The sequence below is a fragment of the Callithrix jacchus genome, chromosome 12, assembly GCF_049354715.1.
Source record: "Callithrix jacchus isolate 240 chromosome 12, calJac240_pri, whole genome shotgun sequence".
Lineage (NCBI taxonomy): Eukaryota > Metazoa > Chordata > Mammalia > Primates > Cebidae > Callithrix > Callithrix jacchus.
The window spans coordinates 5,705,599-5,724,712 of record NC_133513.1 but is presented as its reverse complement, the minus strand read 5'-3'; the positions used below and the strand labels follow the sequence as shown (position 1 = coordinate 5,724,712).

The following is a 19,114-nucleotide window of genomic DNA, read 5'->3' as shown; positions in this document are numbered from 1 at the left end:
ACCCCGTCTCTACTAAAAAATACAAAAAGTTAGCTGGGCACGGTGGCGCTTGCCTGTAATCCCAGCTACTCGGGAGGCTGAGGCAGGAGAATTGCCTGAACCCAGGAGGTGGAGGTTGCGGTGAGCTGAGATCATGCCATTGCACTCCAGCCTGGGTAACAAGAGCGAAACTCCGTCTCAAAAAAAAAAAAAACACAAATGCCTCCCATTCCGTGGACTGTCTTCTTTCTCATTTTCATGACAGTGTACTTTTCAACACAGGTTTTTAATTTTGATGAAGTTCAATTATTTTTGTTTGTGCCTTTAATGTCGTATCTAGAATCCACTGCCAACTCCAAGGTCATAACCCTGTATTCTTTGTTTTTCTGAGATGGAGTTTCACTCTTGCTGCCCAGGCTGGAGTGCAATGGTGCGATCTTGGCTCACTGCAACCTCTGCCTCCCAGGTTCAAGCGATTCTCCTGCCTCAGCCTCCCGAGTGGCTGGGATTACAGGCACCCACCAGCACGCCCAGCTAATTTTGTATTTTTAGTAGACAGGGGGTTTCTCCATGCTGGTCAAACTCCTGACATCAGGTGATCCACCCACTTCGGCCTCCCAAAGTGCTGGGATTATAGGCGTGAGCCACCTGCCCGGCCTGCCCTTGTGTCTTCTAAGAGTTTTAGTTTCCATTTTTACATTTGGGTCTTTGATCCATTGAGTTAATATTTGTACATGGTATGAGGTGAGGGTCCGACTGCATTTTTCTGCATGTGATATCCTGTTACCCCGGCACCATCTGTGGAAGAGACTATTCTTTTACCATTGACTAGTCTTGGCATCCTTGACAAAAACCAATTGCTCATAAACGTAGGGGTTTATTTCTAGCCTCTCAGCTCTATTCCCCCGACCCACGTCTGTCCTTGTGCTAGTACAGGACTCCACAGTCTTCATTACTATAGACTGTAGTCAGTTTTAACATAACGAAGTGTGTCCTTGAAAAAGAAAAAAGTAGGAGGCTACTTAAGTTTTGGGTATTAGGAGCCCCTTGCAATTCCAAAGACATTTATTTATTTGAAACAGAGCCTCACTCTATCACCCAGGCTGGAGTGCAAGATCCACCTCCTAGGTTCAAGGGATTCTCATCCCTCAGCCTTCCAAGTAGCTGGGAATACAGGCACCTGCCACAATGCCCAGCTAATTTTTGTACTTTTAGTAGAGATGGGGTTTTTACCATGTTGGCCAGGTTGGTTTCCAACTCCTGACCTCAAGTGATCCGCCCATCTTGGCCTCCCAAAATGCTGGGGATACAGGTGTGAGCCACCAGGCCCAGCCGATTCCATATGAATTTTAACATCAGTTTTTCCACTTCTGCAAACAAATGAAAAAGCTGTTGGAATTCTGATAGGGATTATGCTGGTGGGTACTTTGCGGGGAGTATTGCTGTCTTAAATTTCCCTTAAATTTGTCTAGCAGAACACACAGAACTAAATCACACAAAGGGAGCAGTGGTAGGCAGGACACTGAGAGAAACACCGTATAACTAATCTAGAGTAACTTTTGTATACTTAGATATACAAAAACAGTTATTTCCTCTCTTGATTTTACCAATTTCAGTGGTCTAGAAAATGTGAATATACGAGAGTAAATAAAAGTTAACATGAGCAAAGAACTGAGAAGACAATTATTTCCTTGTTCAATCTGCCCTCTCCCCAATCCCAGTCAAGATAAAAGAGGAGGAGGTGGACAGGTTACGGCTTTATGATTTATAATCCAACCACAGACCTGGGATAAGGGCCTTTCAATTCATCCTCTGAACTGTTTAAAACATTAATTTGGTGGAAGACGCCAGAAGCTTTCAAAAAGGAAATATTCCAGAAGGGTAAGGAAGTGATGATCACAGCATCTTCAACCTTTGCCTTTTTCCCCAGGACCCAAAAATGGCCAACTGCTATGAACTGGGAAAAGAGCGCATCTATTTGGAATAACACAGGTTTTCATGTGCTTCTGCAACCATCTGCTCTTTCAGATACACCCCGTAAGGTTTACCAAACACAAGGACCATCTGCACCCTTTAATATCTGAAATCTTCCTTGATCCCCCCGTTGAGTGTTTTCACAGCGCGGTGGGTTTCCGCCTGAAAGGCTGACAGGGAACACACAGTACTGCTACTGAAACCACATCCATCTAGTACTTCTGAACACCGCCCTTCAGCTTAGTGCAATGGGTGACTTCTGACCAATTACAGTGGAAGAGCATGAACCCCAAGGCTTCTGCTGGAGGTTAAGTCACAATAGGGTCCAGGGCAAGGTGGTTCCCATCGTTCACCTGTGGCCCAAAGAAGCAGCTCCCCGTCATGGATGGCTTTATTCCTTGAAGTGAGGAATTATGTGTAACTGGAAAACCCACGCAACATCCCGACCCAGCTCTTCGCATCTACACTTAGCCTACAGCGTTTGTTCAGTTCGTGCTGGCTGAATGCAGGCTTTGCAATCCTGAGACCATCAGAATCGTCTGTGAAACTTTCAAAAGACACAGGTTGAAAGATTTATTCAACAGGCCTAAGAGGAATGTCCCAGCCTTTCCAAATAAAAAAAATTCCACAGGTGATTCAGTTGAGAATATTAGGTTTAAGAAAACTCTCTTCCTCTAAACCACAGTTCAACTAATTCATTTTATGTAAATAAATAATATAGGCAGATTTGGGGTTGGGCCACTAAGAGATTTAAATCCTAAATAGGAATCAGGCACTTCATTTTAAATCTGACTGGAAAAAAAAAATCTCTACCATCATAACTATCCTTCATATCATCCCAGCCATGTCCATGTTTATTAGCTGTTTAAAATTTTTTTCCGTATGATATTTTGAAACCTTAGCCTGATGGAATTACTTAAATTATCGAATCCTAAAAATGTTTACTCTGCCCTGACTTGCTATTCCTGAGTAAACCCCATAAATGGGCCGGGCTCACGCCTGTAATCCCAGCACTTTAGAGGCCGAGGCGGGTGGATCACGAGGTCAAGAGATCAAAACCATCCTGGTCAACATGGTGAAACCCCGTTTCTACTAAAAATACAAAAATTAGCTGGGCGTGGTGGTGCGTGCCTGTAGTCCCAGCCACTCGGGAGGCCGAGGCAGGAGAATTGCTTGAACCCAGGAGGTGGAGGTTGCGGTGAGCAGAGATCACGCCATTGCACTCCAGCCTGGGTAACAACAGTGAAACTTAGTCTCAAAAAAAAAAAAAAAGACCCATAAATGATCTGGCCTAGACTGTCTACTTGTTCCTATTTTTTCCTCCTAACCAAAAGCTGACGCCTCCTTTGCGGCTCTGCACGTGCTGGCATGTCCCCTTTTCTTGAGAAATGTAAGAAAGAACTTATTTCAAGCCAGATGTGGTGGCTCATGCCTGTAATCCCAGCACTTTAGGAGGACGAGGTGGGCGGAACGCCTGAGGTCAGGAGTTCCAGACCAGCCTGGCCAACAAGGTGAAACCCCGTCTCTACTAAAAATACAAAAAATTACCCAGGCACGGAGGCAGGTGCCTATAATCCCAGCTACTTAGGAGGCTGAGGCAGAAGAACTGCTTGAACCCAGGAGGCGGAGGTTACAATGAGCTGAGATTGTGCCACTGCACTCCAGACTGGGAAACAAGGGCAAAATGCTGTCTCAAAAAAAAAAACAACATATAAAATAAACAGAAATTATTTCAACAGCACTGGCCTCTTCATGCTGTCACTTAGTCTCCTCTATAAATTAAAACCCCAAGACACCCTGCCCTACCCATGCCTCTGGGCTGCCTCTCATTCTTGTTCTACTTTATCCAATTGGAAACCGTATTACAAACTTACTTAGATTTCCAAGCCGGAGCAAGTAAACACCTCCTAAATCCTTCACCAAAGAAAACCTCTTCGAAGGTTTTGAAACTCAACATACAGAGCTGAACGTAGTCTTACCCAGTAATTCCACTCCTAGAACACAAAAACGTGCGCTAGGAACACCAATGTTCATAGCAGCATCATTTACAACACCCAAAAAGCAAAAGCATCCACATCCTTGTCGCCTGATAAATGGATAAACAAACAGCGTCTATCCATACACGTGATTATTACGCAGCCACGAAAAGCAGCGAAGTACTGATTCATGCTACAAGGATGCACCTTGAAAACATGGTTAAGAAAAGTCCAGGAGAAACGGCCAAGTATCACGATTCCACCCTCATCAAATGTACTGAATAAGCAAAACCATAGAGACAGAGTAGATCAGTGATTGCCAGGGGATGGGGTCGGGGGATTTGGGGAGTGGTCACTAATGGGCGTGGCTGTTTCCATGCGAGGTTTTAGAACGTTCTGGAATGAGCGATGATGGCTGCAAATCCACTGAAAACCAATGAACGTACATTTCCAAGTGTGAATTTTATGACAGTAAATCTTTTGAAAATCATATTGTTTTCCCTGCAAACTGACTCCTCTACACTTCTGTGTTCCTTATTTCCGTGACTAGAAGCACACTACTCAGATGCTATGGCCAGAAACCGGCAAATCGTTAACAATTAGGTCATAACAATGCAGAACATTCCTCCATTCTTTTCGCTCTGCTTCCTAACTCAGGCCATTCTCATTTTCATCTAGATTACACAACACGAGCCTCCCAACAGGTGTCCTGGCTTCATCCGTTTTCACTGTAATTAGGCATTTAAAGAAAAAAATCTTAACGCCCGGCGTGGTGGCGCACACCCGTAATCCCAACGCTTTGGGAGGCCAAGGCGGGAGGATCGCTTGAGGACACGGTTCGAGACCAGCCTGGGCAACATGGTGAAACTCTACCCTCACCCCCACCCCCGCCCCCATCTCTATTTAAACAAAAAAGAAAAAAAAAATCAGGTAGCGGCGGCTCACGCCTGTGATCCCAGCACTTTGGGAGGCCGAGCGGGTGGATTCTCTGAGGTTAGGAGCTCGAGAGCAGCCTGGGCAACACGGTGAAAATAAATCTCTACTAAAAATACAAAAATTAGCCTGGCGTGGTGGCGCGCGCCTGTAATCCCAGCTACTTGGAAAGTTAACGCACGAGAATCTCTCGAACACGGGAGGCGGAGGTTGGAGTGAGCCAAGGTCGCGCCGCTGCACTCCAGCCTCGGCGACAAGAGCAAAACTCCATCTCAAAAAACAACCGACGTTGAAGCTGAAGGTCAAAGCCTTAACATGAAGTCCCTCAAATGCCAGCCAGTGGCGAACCTCTGCCACCTTTCCTCAGGCCGTGACCGGCTTTGCCCCAGCTGCGCCTAAGAGTTCGGGCATCCCTCCAGGCCGCGGCACGCGCGGTATAATCCCCTCTCCAGGTAGCTAACGCTCCCCGACCTCCAGGCCTCACCTGAGAGCAAGCTCCCCGGGTCCCCAGTCTGGATTTGCTCCCTCTCCCCACGTTCCCCTCACCCTGTTCACTCTCCGCTCCACAGACAGGTGTGCCTAGAGAGGGCTGCCATTATATCCGCGAACATTTCCTGAGCGAGCTGGGGAAAAACCAGAAAGCTGCCACAGTGCACTAAACTCGCCCTGACCCTTTCTCAACAATTAATAGAATCCACGTGGGGCAAACGCCGCTTCCGCCTCGCCCCGCCTCCTGCTGACCGGAAGCGCCGGCCGGCGCGCGCCCGCGCCCGGGGCCGCAGAGGAAGACGGGAAGCGAGGCTGCCGCACCAAGGCGCGCGCCCGCTCTGCGCCTGCGCACAGACAATTCTCCGCGGGGGCGCGGGAAGCGCATGCGCAAGAGCGTGAGTCTCCGTTAAGAAGGTGCCGCGGCGGCGCCGGAGGTAGGAGGAGCCGGGCTGTGGGGCTGGGAGTCTGCACCCGGGAGGCGAAGGTCCTGTCATCTCGGGCCGTTCTCGCTCTCCTGAGGGAGAAGAGCCTTTCTCGCCCGTCTCCCTCGCTGGCTCTGTGGCCTCGTCAGGCTAGCAGCCCCAACGGAGAGGGAGGAGCCGCGCTCGGGTGGAGAGGGACCCGGGCCTGCCTGGAGGGAGGAGGGTGGCGGATCCGGATCCCCACAGCGGTCTCGGCCCCGGCCTGTCCGGGGATCGGGGTTCTCCGTCTGGCTTTAGAGTCGTCAGAGTCCTTGGCAGCCCTTTGCCCAGGCGGATCCCTCAGCCTCTTTCCCTAGGTCGCCGGGCTGGGAGAAACGGGAGGGTCCGCCCCGCACCGATCCATTCATTCACCCCGCGCCGGCTGTGAGCCTTGCGCCACGGTAGGTACGAAGCAGGGAGGAGCAAGTCCCCTTCCCTCTGGAAACCTGCAGGCTTGCAGGATCCCTTATGTCATTCAGTAAATACTGATCGGGCACCTATAGGAGGACATAGACTGTTGTAAGGTTCATATCAACAGAGATGTGGAGTTCAACCCAGTTGTGGAGGGTGAAATTTGTTCCAGCCGCTCCCCACAGCCAGCAGGATAAAATTCACTTTGCCTAGCCTGACCTTCCAGGCCCGTGTGGGCGGATCCTTGCCTCTCCCCTACACCTTTCTCTCCACTCCCATTATACCGAACTCTTTGCAGTTCATGAATTCAACAAGTAGTTGTCGAGCACTTCTTTTCACGTTAGGCACCGGATCCACCAGAGGATACAAAGTAAAATAGATCGATGTCTACCCTCCTGAAGTGTTGAGCTTAATGGGAAACATAATAAGCCGATGAATAAAAATACAAGAGCGGATAGTTTGGAATCACACTACCTGGGTTTGATCTCAGCCCTGCCACTTTGAAAGCTGTTCCCGAACTGGCTTTGAGCCATTTCCTGTTTCCTTGCTGTAAAGAAGGATGACAGGACATTCCACCATACAGGCTTCTTGTAAGAATTAAATGAGTTTGACTTGAAAAGCAATTGGAACAGTGCTAAGCACACAGTAAGCATTCAACAAATATTATCTATTTCATATGATTATAACCTATGACAGATGCCATTGTGAAAACAGTGGGCCATGACAGGGATTAATGGGGATGGAGAGGGTCCACAGTATACTTCCCTAAGGGGAAGACACGGAAGAATGAGCCAGCCATACAGCGTAGATTCTAGGTATTTTCAGCTCTGGAAAACAAAATGATTAATCAGATTCCTTGGACAGTGGAGACTGCATTATTGTATTTGAAAGGAGTAACTTTCTGCCATTGGGTCATTCAGTTTTGATTTTTGAAACCCACTAAGCTGTGTGCCAAAGTAAATAACCATGCCCAAAAGGCCCAACCTTTGCATATAGGGAACATTCCAGGCCTCCAAGTCTGCAGACCCTCACTGGGTTAAGAAGATAGAGAAAAGTGACCTTTTCTCTCCTGAGTGTTCATGGGAATATAGTTTCTCTTTCTGTCTCTTACATTGCAGTGTTTGTAGAAGGAGCCTCTTTCATAGCCAGGGGTCTTAGATCAGTGTTAGAGACAGTTTACCTAGACTTGGGGATCATCCTGTTTCTATGGTGACTGCCTTTCATGGGGTTTGCTCCCCAAATTTCAGTTAAGAAAACACTCTCCAAGATGCACATATTTTAATACCTGTGAAGAGCAAGCTTTGACAGGCTTCTAGATCCTTCTGTTGTGACGTCTGATAGGATGGTTAGATTATGTTAACCAGGCTGGACTGAGTATTCGACAATATTGTTATCTGAAGACTTTTCCCTCACCCCACATGCTGGAAGAAATGGCATAAAATGACAATGTCTAATTACACTTACATGCTTTTGGTTTTCCACAGATGTGAAATTAAGTGAACCACATATGCTTCATCATCATCGGGATCTTGGAGAATTATCTGAGCACCAAGTTCATACGTATTCTATCTCAGAGGCATCTACTGGACAACAAAACATTCTCTGAATTGTGGACTTTACTTATTTATTTACTATTTGAGACACAGTTTTGCTCTTGTTGTCCAGGGTGCAGTGCAGTGGCACGGTCTTGGCTCACTGCAACCTCAGCCTCCCAGATTCAAGCAATTCTCCTGCCTCAGCCTCCCGAGGCCGGGATTACGGGTATCTGCCACTAAGCCTAGACAATTTTTTGTATTTTTTTTTCTTCTATTTTTAGTTGGGACGAGCTTTCACCATGTTGGCCAGGTTGGTCGCCGACTCCTGACCTCAGGTGATACCCCCCTCAGTCTCCAAAAGTGCTGAGATTACAAGCGTGAACCACTCTGCCCGGCCCGACTGTGGACATTAACAGAGGGAAGCTCGAAACATGTTTAACCACAGCCCTAATTTGAACAAAGATACTTCAAGCATTATAGAGAGGAAAACGGTACTTTTTGTTCGACTGTGCAAACTCTCCAAGTAGTTAATGGAGAAATAGAGAGGAACCCTAATGAAACTGTGAGTGTGAATGAGGCTGAGCTAGGCTTAGGTTCACTTTCTCATCTATCTACATGTCCCTGGATTGACCCTCACTCCCCTCTGAAGACCAGCCTGAAAGCCTTAAAACTGGTCAGATGATGGATGAGTCTGATGAGGATTTCAAAGAACTCTGCGCTAGCTTTTTCCAAAGGGTGAAAAAACGTGGAACCAAGGAAGTGTCAGGAGAAAGGAAGGCACAAAGGGCTGCCTCAAATGGCACTCAGATAAGAAGCAAATTGAAAAGGACCAAACAAACTGCTACCAAGAGCAAAACCCTTCAACGCCCTGCAGAGAAGAAACCTCCGTCTGGCAGCCAGGCCTCTAGGGCTAAAAAGCAAGCGGTGACCAAATGCCAAGCAAGTGAACCGGCCCTCACTGTGAATGGGGAGGGCGTTGTGCCTGCCTCTGCTCCAGATCAGCCTCTGCTCTGGGAAACAGCACAAAACATCCAGACAGGTAACTGGCAAGAATCACTGGCAGACCTTTCCAGAGAGGAAACCCGAGGTAATTTGTACTCTTTTAAATCAGGGGCTGGAAAACTTTCCGGAAAGGGCCAGATCATAAATATTTTGTTTTTGTAGGCCATACAGACTGTCACAACTACTCAACTCTGCTGTGGTGTGAGAAAGCAGGTGTGGACAGTATATAAATGAACAGGCATGGCCATATGCCAATAAAACTTTATTTATAAAAATAGGCAGCCAGCCACATGACCACAGTTTGCTAACTCCTGGTTTACTTTTTAATGTTTTTTTTAAGCTTAAAAAAAGTTTAGGTCAATGATGAGTCCTCCAAAAAAACATTCCTTGGAAAAGCTGAACAAAATGAGTGAAAACTCACACTGTCGTTCTCAAAAAAAAAGAAGAAATTTAGAGCCAGAGGTCTCACTATGTTGCCTAGGCTGGTCTTGAACTCCTGGGCTCAAGCAGTCCTCGAGCCTCAGCCTCGCAAAGTGCCGGGATTACTGGCGTGAGGCACTGCGCCCATCTGATTCCTGGTTTAAACAACAGTCATGAAAAATATAGCCCCTGTATGAATTTTCACATGATTATGTTTGGAGTCCTCTGCGCTTTCAGAATTTTCTATGAAATTCTGTTATGTGGTTGGCATGAGTTACACAAACAATACAATAATGCTGCTTCTCTTGTTTTTGAATTTATTCCAAAATGGGTAAAGTTGGACTGGGCCGGCTAATTTGGATAGGCTGCTAAGAGGGTTGCATGAGGGTGCTGTGTGGGCTCAAGTCCCAGCAGAAGTTTCAGGTTCTTTCTTCTCTCTCTGAAGACCTTTTCATCTTTCCCTCTGTTGTTGTTATGGATTTATTTACTTACTTCGTTTTTAAAGACAGGGTCTTGGTCTGTCAACCAGGCTGGAGTGCAGTGGCGCTATCATAACTCAGTGCGGCCTTGACCTCCCAGGTTCAAGCAATCCTCCCTGCCTCAGCCTCCCAAGTCTCTGGGACCACAGGCGCTCACCACCATGCCTGGCCAATTTTTTTTGTTTAAAGCAGTTTTCCCGCCCTGCTGCCCGTGGTACACTGAGCGATATGCTTAGCACACGTTCTTCACGCAGAAGTGAAGACCAGCCTTGCGTATATAATACGCAGTGGGCTCTCTGAGCTCCTGAATTTTCTTTCTAGATTTTCTTGCCTTTACTTCCTGATCTTTAATAACATTTTTTTTCTAATGTGGTCAGAATCACCTCTCAGTAGAGTGGTGGTAGAGTCTCGGCTCGCAGTGCCGCCTTACCTACTTCACTAGTCTCTTGTGCGCTTTTCCAGTCAAATGAAACCTATGCATGATTCTCCCAAAAATGTACCCATGCACACACCTGCAAAACTGCCACACAACTTCAGGGGGTTCATGGATCCCCGCTGAAGATCACCTGTGGACCCCAAGTTAAAGAAGAACTGATCTAGGACATAATCAATCACCTTTGTTATTAATATTTCTTTAATAACAGCTTTATTTGGATGTATTAGTCCATAAAATGTACCCTTTAAAAGGGTTTGGTTCAGTGGTTTTTAGTATATTCACAGAGTTGTCCAACAACCACCACTACCTAATTTTAGAACAGTTTTTTCATCCTAAAAATAAAGCCCGTACTGGTTAGCAGTCACACCCCACTCCCTCCTGTCATTGATATTTATGTCTGTATTGCCATAAACAAAGAGGTTACGAACAAGCAACCAGTCCTGTTCACATCTGTGAGTCAAACCTAAACTAGCTGATCAGGACGCTTGAAACTTACACCTAACCTGTATCTGGTGGACGAGTCTTTTATTTCTCCAGCTACAACAGACAGTTGTGAATATTTTCCTCCTTGCCAGAGAATGCGCCCAACAGCGACTCCCAGCCGCCTCCTTCCTGTTTGACAACAGCAGTGCCAAGTCCCTCCAAACCCCGCACGGCAAAATTGGTCCTCCAGCGAATGCAGCAGTTCAAGAGAGCAGACCCTGAGCGTTTGAGACACACTTCAGAAGAGTGCTCCCTCCAGGCTGCGCCAGAAGAAACTGTCCCAGAGAGTCCTCAAGAGGAGATGATGGCGGAGAATGGTATGATGAGTGTGTTTCTGTCTGCTACACAGAGATAAGTTATTAACATAACTCTGAGGAAGGGAGGCAGGAAGGAATCAGCGTTGGTTGGGTTTCTTCTGTGGGTAGGTTCTCTGCTTGATGTTTTACCTTTGGCACTTCACTGGATCTAGCCAGAGAAAAAGAGTCTCTCGGGTCATTTCTCACCTAGTTTCCTTGACACGGTACCTCTTCCTCTTTTTTTTTTTTTTTGAGACAGAGCCTCACACTGTCACTCAGACTACAGTGCAGTGGCATGATCTTGGCTCTCTGCAATCTCCGCCTCCCAGGTTCAAGCAAGTCTCTTGCCTCAGCCACCGGGATTACAGGCATGCATCATCACACCCAGCCAATTTTTGTATTTTTAGTAGAGACAGAGTTTCGCCAAGTTAGCCAGGCTGGTCTTGAACTCCTGACCTCAACCCATCTGTCTACGTTAGCCTCCCAAAGTTACTGGGATTACAGGTGTGAGCCATTGCACCCAGCCCTCTTCCTTTTTAAAAAATATTATGACTTTTTATTATGAAAGCTTTCCCTTTCATTTATTTTCCTTTTCTTAAAAAAACCCCTCAGTATTCACAGAAAACTTTTCCTTTCAGGAAAGGTTTTTTTTTTTTTTTTTTGAGACAGAGTCTCACTCTGTCACCAGACTGGAGTGTACAGTGGTGTGATCTCGGCTCACTGCAACCTCCGCCTCCTGTGTTCAAGTGATTCTCCCGCCTCAGCCTCCAAGTAACTGGGACTACAGGTGCGCCACCATGCCAAGCTAATTTTTGTATTTTAGTAGAGCTGGGTTTCACCATGTTGCCCAGGTGGTCTCAGTCTTTTGACTTTGTGATCCACCTGCCTCGGCCTCCCAAAGTGCTGGGATTACAGGCGTGAGCCACCGCGCCCGGCCAAGGTTTGTTTTGTTTTTAATTACAGTGAAGCCAGGCATGATAACTCATGCCTGTAATCCCAGCACTTTGGGAGGCCAGAGCAGGATTGCTTGAGGTCACAAGTTTGAAACCAATCTGGACAACATAGTGAGACCCCATCTCTACCAAAAAATTTTTACAAATGAGCTGGGCATCATGGTGTATGCCTGTACTCCCAGCTACTTGAGAAACTGAGGTGGGAGGATTGCTTGAGCCCAGGAGGTTGAGGCCGCAGTGAACTGTGATTACACCGTTGCACTTCAGCCTGGGCAACAGAGTGAGACCCTGTCTCAAAAAAAAAAAAAAAAAAAATTACAGTGAATCCTCTAATCCCCTATGTGTCAATCTAGATTTAACAATTGTTAACACTTGGCTGTTTTCAAGTATCTTTATAAATGTACATATTTTTCTTCCGTATTATCTGAAGGTAAGTTACAGACATTGGGACCCTCCCCCTCTAGAAGCTGCTGTGTAACCACACAGTACCATTACCACACTTAATTCCATAATAGTGCCTGGCACCCAGTTCTAATTCACATGTCCCAAGTTGTCTCTCAAGGTCACTTTTTGTAGCAGGTTTCTTTTTTTTCTGAACAAGTATTCAGTAGTTCACATACTACATATTGCTGCAGCTCAGCAGCCTCCTAAGGTCTGGATTCTAGAACAGTCCCCCTGTTTTCTTTTCTTTCTCATGACACTGACTTTTTTATTTATTTATTTTTTATTCTTTTTTTTTTTTTTTTAAAGATGGGGTTTCACCATGATGGCCAGGCTAGTCTTGAACTCCTGACCTCAGACGATCCACCCGCCTCGGCCTCCCAAAGTGCTAGGATTACAGGTGTGAGCCACCACACCCAGCAACTTTTTTTTTTTTTTTTTTTGGAGGGAGCCTTGCTCTGTCCCCCAGGCTAGAGTGCAGTGGCATGATCTCGGTTCACTGCAACCTCCGCCTCCCAGGTTCAAACAACTCTTGTCACTCGGCTTCCTGAGCAGCTGAGATTACAGGCACCCACCACCACACCTGGCTAATTTTTTTTACTGTTAGTAGAGACTGGATTTCGCCACGTTGCCCGGAACCATGGCATGGACCTTTTGAAGAGGGAGGGCAGCCGGGCGCTGTGGCTCACACCTGTAATGCCGGCACTTTGGGAGGCCGAGGCAGGCGGATCATGAGGTCAAGACATCGAGACCATCCTGGCCAACATGGTGAACCCCCGTCTCTACTAAAAAATACAAAAATTAGCTGGGCGTGGTGGCATGTGCCTGTAGTCCCAGCTACTTGGGAAGCTGAGGCAAGAGCATTGCTTGAACCCGGGAGGCGGAGGTTGCAGTGAGCAGAGATCATGCCACTGCACTCCAGCCTTCCAGCCTGGTGCCTGGTGACAGAATGAGACTCTGTCTCCAAAAAAAAAAAAAAAAAGAAGAAGAATGGGGTAGGCTAATTGTATTACAAGATTTCCCACTTGCTGAATTTATTTCTTTATGGGATCATTTAACCCCTTCCTCTAACCATTGGGTTACCCTACTCTCTGGTCTAGAGGCTCACTGGCTCTAGGTAAGACAGTGCAGTGACAGTGCCCCATAGCTGCTGTGTGCTTGCTGTGGCCGCACCCCAAGAAGCATAATAATGCCAGATGGTCCCATTCTTCATCCCCGAAACAATATGGACCATCAACTTTGATGAAAATATACAAAAGGAAAAGAAGTGAGAAGAAACTATTATTGGTGGACCTAGAGCTAATAAATCTGCAGGCCCTTGGCACTGCATTGCAGATTTCACTACAGTAGCTTTCACCAAGGAGTCTCAGGCCGCCCCAGGTGCCACAGCAGGCAGATGTGATATCCTGCTGAGGCACTGGTCCTGGATGCACATATGAGGCGCGGAGGAGGCACCCAGCTGGTGTGTAAGCTCCGCCCCTGCCCAGCATTTGACTCAGTTCTCCCTCTATCTTCACATCACACCCAGCAAGTGCCCAGAAAGAGATAAACGATTCTTCGCTAAGAAACCAAACCAGATGCAGTGGCTCACGCCTGTAATCCCAGCACTTTGGGAGGCCAAGGTGGGTAGATCACCTGAGGTCAGGAATTTGAGACCAACCTAGCCAACATGGCAAAACCCCTTCTCTACTAAAAATATAAAAATTAGTTGGGTGTGGTGGCACATACCTCTAATCCCAGCTACTCAGCAGTCTGAGGCAGAAGAATCTCTTAAATCCAGGAGGTGGAGGTTCCGGTGAGCTGAGATCACGCCACTGTATTCCAGCCTAAGTGACAGAGAGACTCCATCTCAAAACACTAACACTAAAAAAAAAAAAAATATTAGCCAGGTGTGGTGATGGGTACCTATAATCCCAGCTACTTGGGAGGCTGAGGCAGGAGAGTCGCTTGGACCCGGAGGCGGAGGTTGTAGTGAGCTGAGATCACGTCAGTGTACTCCAGCCTGGACACTGGAGTGAGATTCCATATCAAAAAAGAAAACCAAACAAAACAGGGCACCAAAATGAAGGTGTGCTATTTTGCTGGCTTCACTGGCGGGCATTGGTAGGCCACAGCCATCAAGGACTTGGGGATTTATTAGGCATTCAGGGCATATCCCTTGTGAGTGACAGGGGTCTGCTCCAGCAGTATCTGATGGGCCACCTTGGGAGCCATCCCAAGACCAGAATCCGTCCATTTGGTCAGATGCTAAGTAAGAGATGCTGCTGTCTTTTAACTGCCTACGGCATTTCACCCTGCCCTCGTTTTCTCATGGGCAGTAAAAGGGTAGCAGGAAAGGTTGAGCTTCGAAAAGAACATCTAGCTTTGATGGAATATGAGCCTTGTGGACCTTCAAAGCCTGAGGTAGCCGACTTCTGCAGAAGTGGGGAAGTTTAGGTCCTTGCTACTCAAAGAGTGGTCCTGCTCTGCCAGCATCGCCAAGCCTAGGGGCTGCTAGGGATGTGGAGAGCCTCAGGCTGCACTTGGACCCCCTGAATTTGAACCTGAGTGTCGACAGGCTTCCCAGGCAATGCATATGCATGTTAAAGCTGGAGGCAGCTGTTCCAGGAGCGCTGGTTAGTGTACAGTCTCGCTGGGCAGTGCCCAACTCACCTGGCCTGCAGGGCGGAGCTGGGTTCTGGTTTATTGGTGCTTCACCCGCTCCCCATGGTCTGCCAGAGCCGACAGAGCCGAGGTCTGAGGGTGAGCTTGTTTTTGGACTTTATCCTCACGGATCTTCGGCGCTTCTCTGCAGGGAATGGGCCTGGGCTCCCTGCCCCAGGGAGCGACGCCGTGGTGGCCTTGGCCCTGCAGCAGGAGTTTGCCCGGGTCAGAGCATCGGCACATGATGATAGCCTGGAGGAAAAGGGATTGTTCTTCTGCCAGATCTGTCAAAAGAACCTCTCAGCCATGAACGTGACACGAAGGGAGCAGCATGTGAACAGGTGGGGGCAGCTCAGGCCGTCACCACTCCTGTGTATGTGACCAGAATCCCCGGGTGCCCCAGGGCTGGGGTGGGGATCTCCACACCTTACCATGATGATAGCACCTCAGCTGTGTTGTCAACCTATCCCCTTTTTAAAATAACTTCATTGAGATATAATTCACAGAGCATATAGTTTACCCATTTAAACTGAACAAATCAGTGGCTTTGGGGATATTCACACAGTTGCACACCACAATCACTTCCGGGTTATTTTCATCACTCCCAAAAGAATCCCCACACCCATTAGGAGACACTCCCTATTGCCCCTCCCTCCCTTGACAACCACTGATCAACTTTCCGTCTGGATGGCTTTGCCGATTCTGAAATCGCACAGTTGTCCTTTCGTGTCTGCCTTCTTTGACTCCCTGTGTTGTTTCTGAGGTTCTTCCGTGTCGTAGCATGGATCAGGCTTCACTCCTTTCCCTGGCTGAATAGTATCTCATTATGGGTAAGGCTGAGTTTCCTTCCCAGTCTTAGATGAGGCGTATGACTGTGGTTTATTCTTTCACTCACTGTTGGGAGTTTGGATCGTTTCTACCTTTTGGGTATTGTGACTAGAGCTGCTGTGAACGTGGGTTTCATGTATTTGAGTACCTGTTTTCAGTTCTTTGGGGTCTCTATTTAGGAGTGGAATTTCTAAGCCATTGCGTAACTGCATTTCATCTTTCCGTGCTTTCTTTGGCCAACTTTGTTAATAGATACCTAAATGTAGTGTCTTGGGGCTGGCTGTCGGGAGACAGTCAGGCTGTATGGAGGGGACTGGCTTTGGGGAATTTCCTTTGACCACAGCATGTCCATGTCAGCAAGGACCCACATTTGCTACAATCCACATTCCCGGGAAAGGTAGTTTTTCTGTATTTATGGTCTTCCTGTAGGTGCCTGGATGAAGCTGAAAAGGCACTAAGACCTTCTGTGCCTCAGATCCCTGAGTGCCCCATTTGTGGGAAACAGTTTCTCACCTTAAAGAGCAGAACCAGTCACTTGAAGCAGTGTGCCACGAAGATGGAGGTGGGCCCCCAGCTCCTGCTACAGGCCGTGCGGCTGCAGACAGCACAGTCTGAGGGGGGCGGCAGCCCACCAGTATCCAGGTGAGTTGACGAAAGGAAGAAAACCAAGCCAAGTAATGCTTTGTGCACTCAGAGCTTTTTCTATTTAAAAAAGCTTTTTATGGGCTGGGCACAGTGGCTCATGCCTATAAACCCAGCACTTTGGGAGGCCGAGGAAGGCAGATCACTTGAGGTGAGGAGTTCGACACCAGCCTGGCCAACATAGTGAAAACCTGTCTGTACTAAAAATACAAAATTTAGCTGGGTGTGCTGGCACATGCCTGTAGTCCCAGCTACTTGGGAGGCTGAGGCAGGAGAATCACGTGAACCTGGAAGGTGAAGGTGGCAGTGAGCCGGGATAGTGCCACTGCAATCCAGCCTGGGCGACAGTGAGACCCTGCCTAAAGAAAAAAAGAAAGCTTTTTATGGTGTTGGAGGAAAATAGAGCCCTCTTTGATTCTACAAATGAAACACTTAAGGTGGAAATCGGGCATTGTCTAGAAGGGAGTGAGGAGGGGACAGTCTGTGTTCTGGAAGGCTCTGGACTTGCCCACTTAGGTGTGTGCAGAAATGATCATTGCACCATTTCCCTCAAGGTTCTTCCTGAGTTTCCAATCCCATGATCCGGCAATTGGTATCCTCTAGTGCAGGGATCCCTAACCCCTGGGCCAGTACCAGTCTGTGGCCTGTAGGAACCTGGCCACACAACAGGAGGTGAGCAGTGGCCAGGCAAGCATTACCGCCTGAGCTCCGCCTCCTGTCAGGTAAGTGGTGCGCTCTCCTTTTAAGAATCTAATGCCTGAAGATCTGGGGTAGAACACTTTCATGCTGAAACCATTTCCCCCATTCCTGTCCCGTGGAAAAACTGTCTTCCATATCAGTTCCTGGTACCAAAGAGGTTCGGGACTGCTGCTCTAACACAGCTGAGGATTTGCTGGTCACTCACTGCGTCCGTCTCACTGGTGTGTGGTTACATGCTTGTTGCATGCTTCCCCTCAGTGTAGTCCCACTGGCACAAGGTCAATATCAGATTCTTCAGCACAGTTCAAAGAGTTGGTGATTGGCCACACATGGTAGTTTATGCCTGTAACCTGAATACTTTGCCAGGGCAGAGGATGACTTGAGCCCAGGAGTTCAAGACCAGCCTGGGCAACATAGCAAGACCCATCACTATAAAAAAAAAAAAAATCAAAAAATTAGCTGGCCGTGGTGCTGCTCACCTGTAGTCTCAGCTACTTGGGAGGCTGAGGCAGAAGGATCGCTTGAGCCTGGCAGGTCGAGGTTGCAGTGAGCTATGATTGCACCACTGGACTCCAGCCTGGGCAACAGAACCAGACCCTGTCTTTTTTTTTTTTTTTGAGACGGAGTTTCGCTCTTGTTACCCAGGCTGGAGTGCAATGACGCGATCTCGGCTCACCGCAACCTCCGCCTCCTGGGTTCAGGCAATTCTCCTGCTTCAGCCTCCTGAATAGCTGGGATTACAGGCACGCACCACTGGGCCCAGCTAATTTTTTGTATTTTTAGTAGAGACGGGGTTTCACCATGTTGACCAGGATGGTCTCGATCTCTTGACCTCGTGATCCACCCGCCTTGGCCTCCCAAAGTGCTGGGATTACAGGCTTGAGCCACCGTGCCCGGTGACCCTTTCTTAATAAACAAAACAAAAACAACAACAAAGTTGGTGAAACAGAAGTGTAGGACCCTCTTTTTAAAAAAATCTTGCATAAATTAATGCTTAAAAGTTAAAATGAGAGGCCCTGCTCACAGCCAGGAAACAAGTCCTCAGCATTCAAACCACAGCCACCCAAGTGCTAGAGGGCTGGCCCTGCTCCACACTGCCCTGCCACTGAGGACACTAGAGCTGACACCAGGTTCACAGGAACAGAGGCAACTTGGGCCTTTGACGCCTCCAGGTTTGGGACAGCTGTCAGGAGCAAAGAGAAGGCCAAAGGCAATGGCTGTTTGTCCCACCCACTGCTTTGCACACAGGTCATGGGCAGCTGAGCTGGGCCAGGGCTGAGACGGTAGAGGGCAGAGGGGGATTCTCTTGGCAGGGAGCCTATCTGTATTTAGTACCTCCACAGCAGCATGGCAGGGTTGCATGCCTTGGGGCCTTAGAATAGATGTCATCTAAGCCACTGTTGCTTTCTTGGCAGGACCGCACCAAAACCACCTGCTCAGTTAAGGTCTCCATGTCTGCTTTTAGAATACCTCCAAGTACTGAAACCAGATGTATGTTGGCCCATGTAGAAGGCCGTTAGAGTAGAAAACTGCAGGAGCTGGATGCCCCATGGGGTCTTTAAACCCCCAACCCCAAAGGCCAAGCCTATGGTCATCAGAATGCACACCCCAGCCAGAGTGACTTGCATTCTCCCCACAGCCCAAACCTGGCCTGCTGGGCAGTGAGGAGGGGAGAGAGTCTGTGTTCCCCTCACAGAGGCGGGGGATCTAGCTGCCCAGGCAGCTCTTTTCCCTCTGGGAGGCTGTGCTTATCTAGGAAGGGGAACTTGAGCCATCCCTGGCCCAGTGGAGAGCATAAGCCTTTGCAAAGCCAGAGGCATGACTGCAGTGCAGGGAAGGTGGGTTCGGAGTGTGCTAAGTTCCTGCGTTGCCGCTGCCCTCCTCCTTCCTGCCCAGCTTGTTGGGAGTCGCCCAGGCAGCCTAGGTTCTCTCCAGCTGGAAACACTTCTGTTCATTTCCTCCAAACCAGACGAGCTGCTGCCTATTGCAAATGCAGAGTCCCGGGGTGGCTGGTATAACGTCGACCATTGGCAG

General features: G+C 48.1%; 2 protein-coding genes and 1 non-coding gene across 23 annotated transcripts in view; 2 read left to right on the top strand and 1 right to left on the bottom strand.

The window, feature by feature from the left end:
* DNASE1 (deoxyribonuclease 1) overlaps window positions 1-5,558 on the bottom strand; it is a 59,755-nt gene extending 54,197 nt beyond the window's left edge. For all 16 annotated transcript variants that reach the window (XM_078344521.1, XM_078344522.1, XM_035266774.3 and 13 more), the window contains exon 1: window positions 5,409-5,558. The gene's annotated coding sequence lies outside the window, so the exon portion shown is untranslated. The remainder of the gene's footprint in view (window positions 1-5,408) is intronic.
* Window positions 5,559-5,748: 190 nt separating this feature from the next.
* SLX4 (SLX4 structure-specific endonuclease subunit) overlaps window positions 5,749-19,114 on the top strand; it is a 30,083-nt gene continuing 16,717 nt past the window's right edge. The window contains exons 1-6 of one of the 6 annotated variants that reach the window (XM_035266764.3): window positions 5,749-5,785; window positions 6,130-6,213; window positions 7,708-8,797; window positions 10,671-10,895; window positions 15,063-15,252; window positions 16,169-16,381. In XM_035266764.3, coding sequence (XP_035122655.3) covers window positions 8,437-8,797; window positions 10,671-10,895; window positions 15,063-15,252; window positions 16,169-16,381 — 989 coding nt within the window. In that variant the 5' untranslated portion in view covers window positions 5,749-5,785; window positions 6,130-6,213; window positions 7,708-8,436. Of the gene's footprint in view, window positions 6,214-7,707; window positions 8,846-10,670; window positions 10,896-15,062; window positions 15,253-16,168; window positions 16,382-19,114 lie in introns of all 6 variants that reach the window. The other 5 variants (XM_035266763.3, XM_035266765.3, XM_009009059.5 and 2 more) reach the window with 5 other exon arrangements.
* LOC118146563 (small nucleolar RNA SNORD116) lies at window positions 9,115-9,210 on the top strand. Its single transcript, XR_004732418.1, has one exon. It is a non-coding gene; the product is annotated as a small nucleolar RNA SNORD116 (small nucleolar RNA).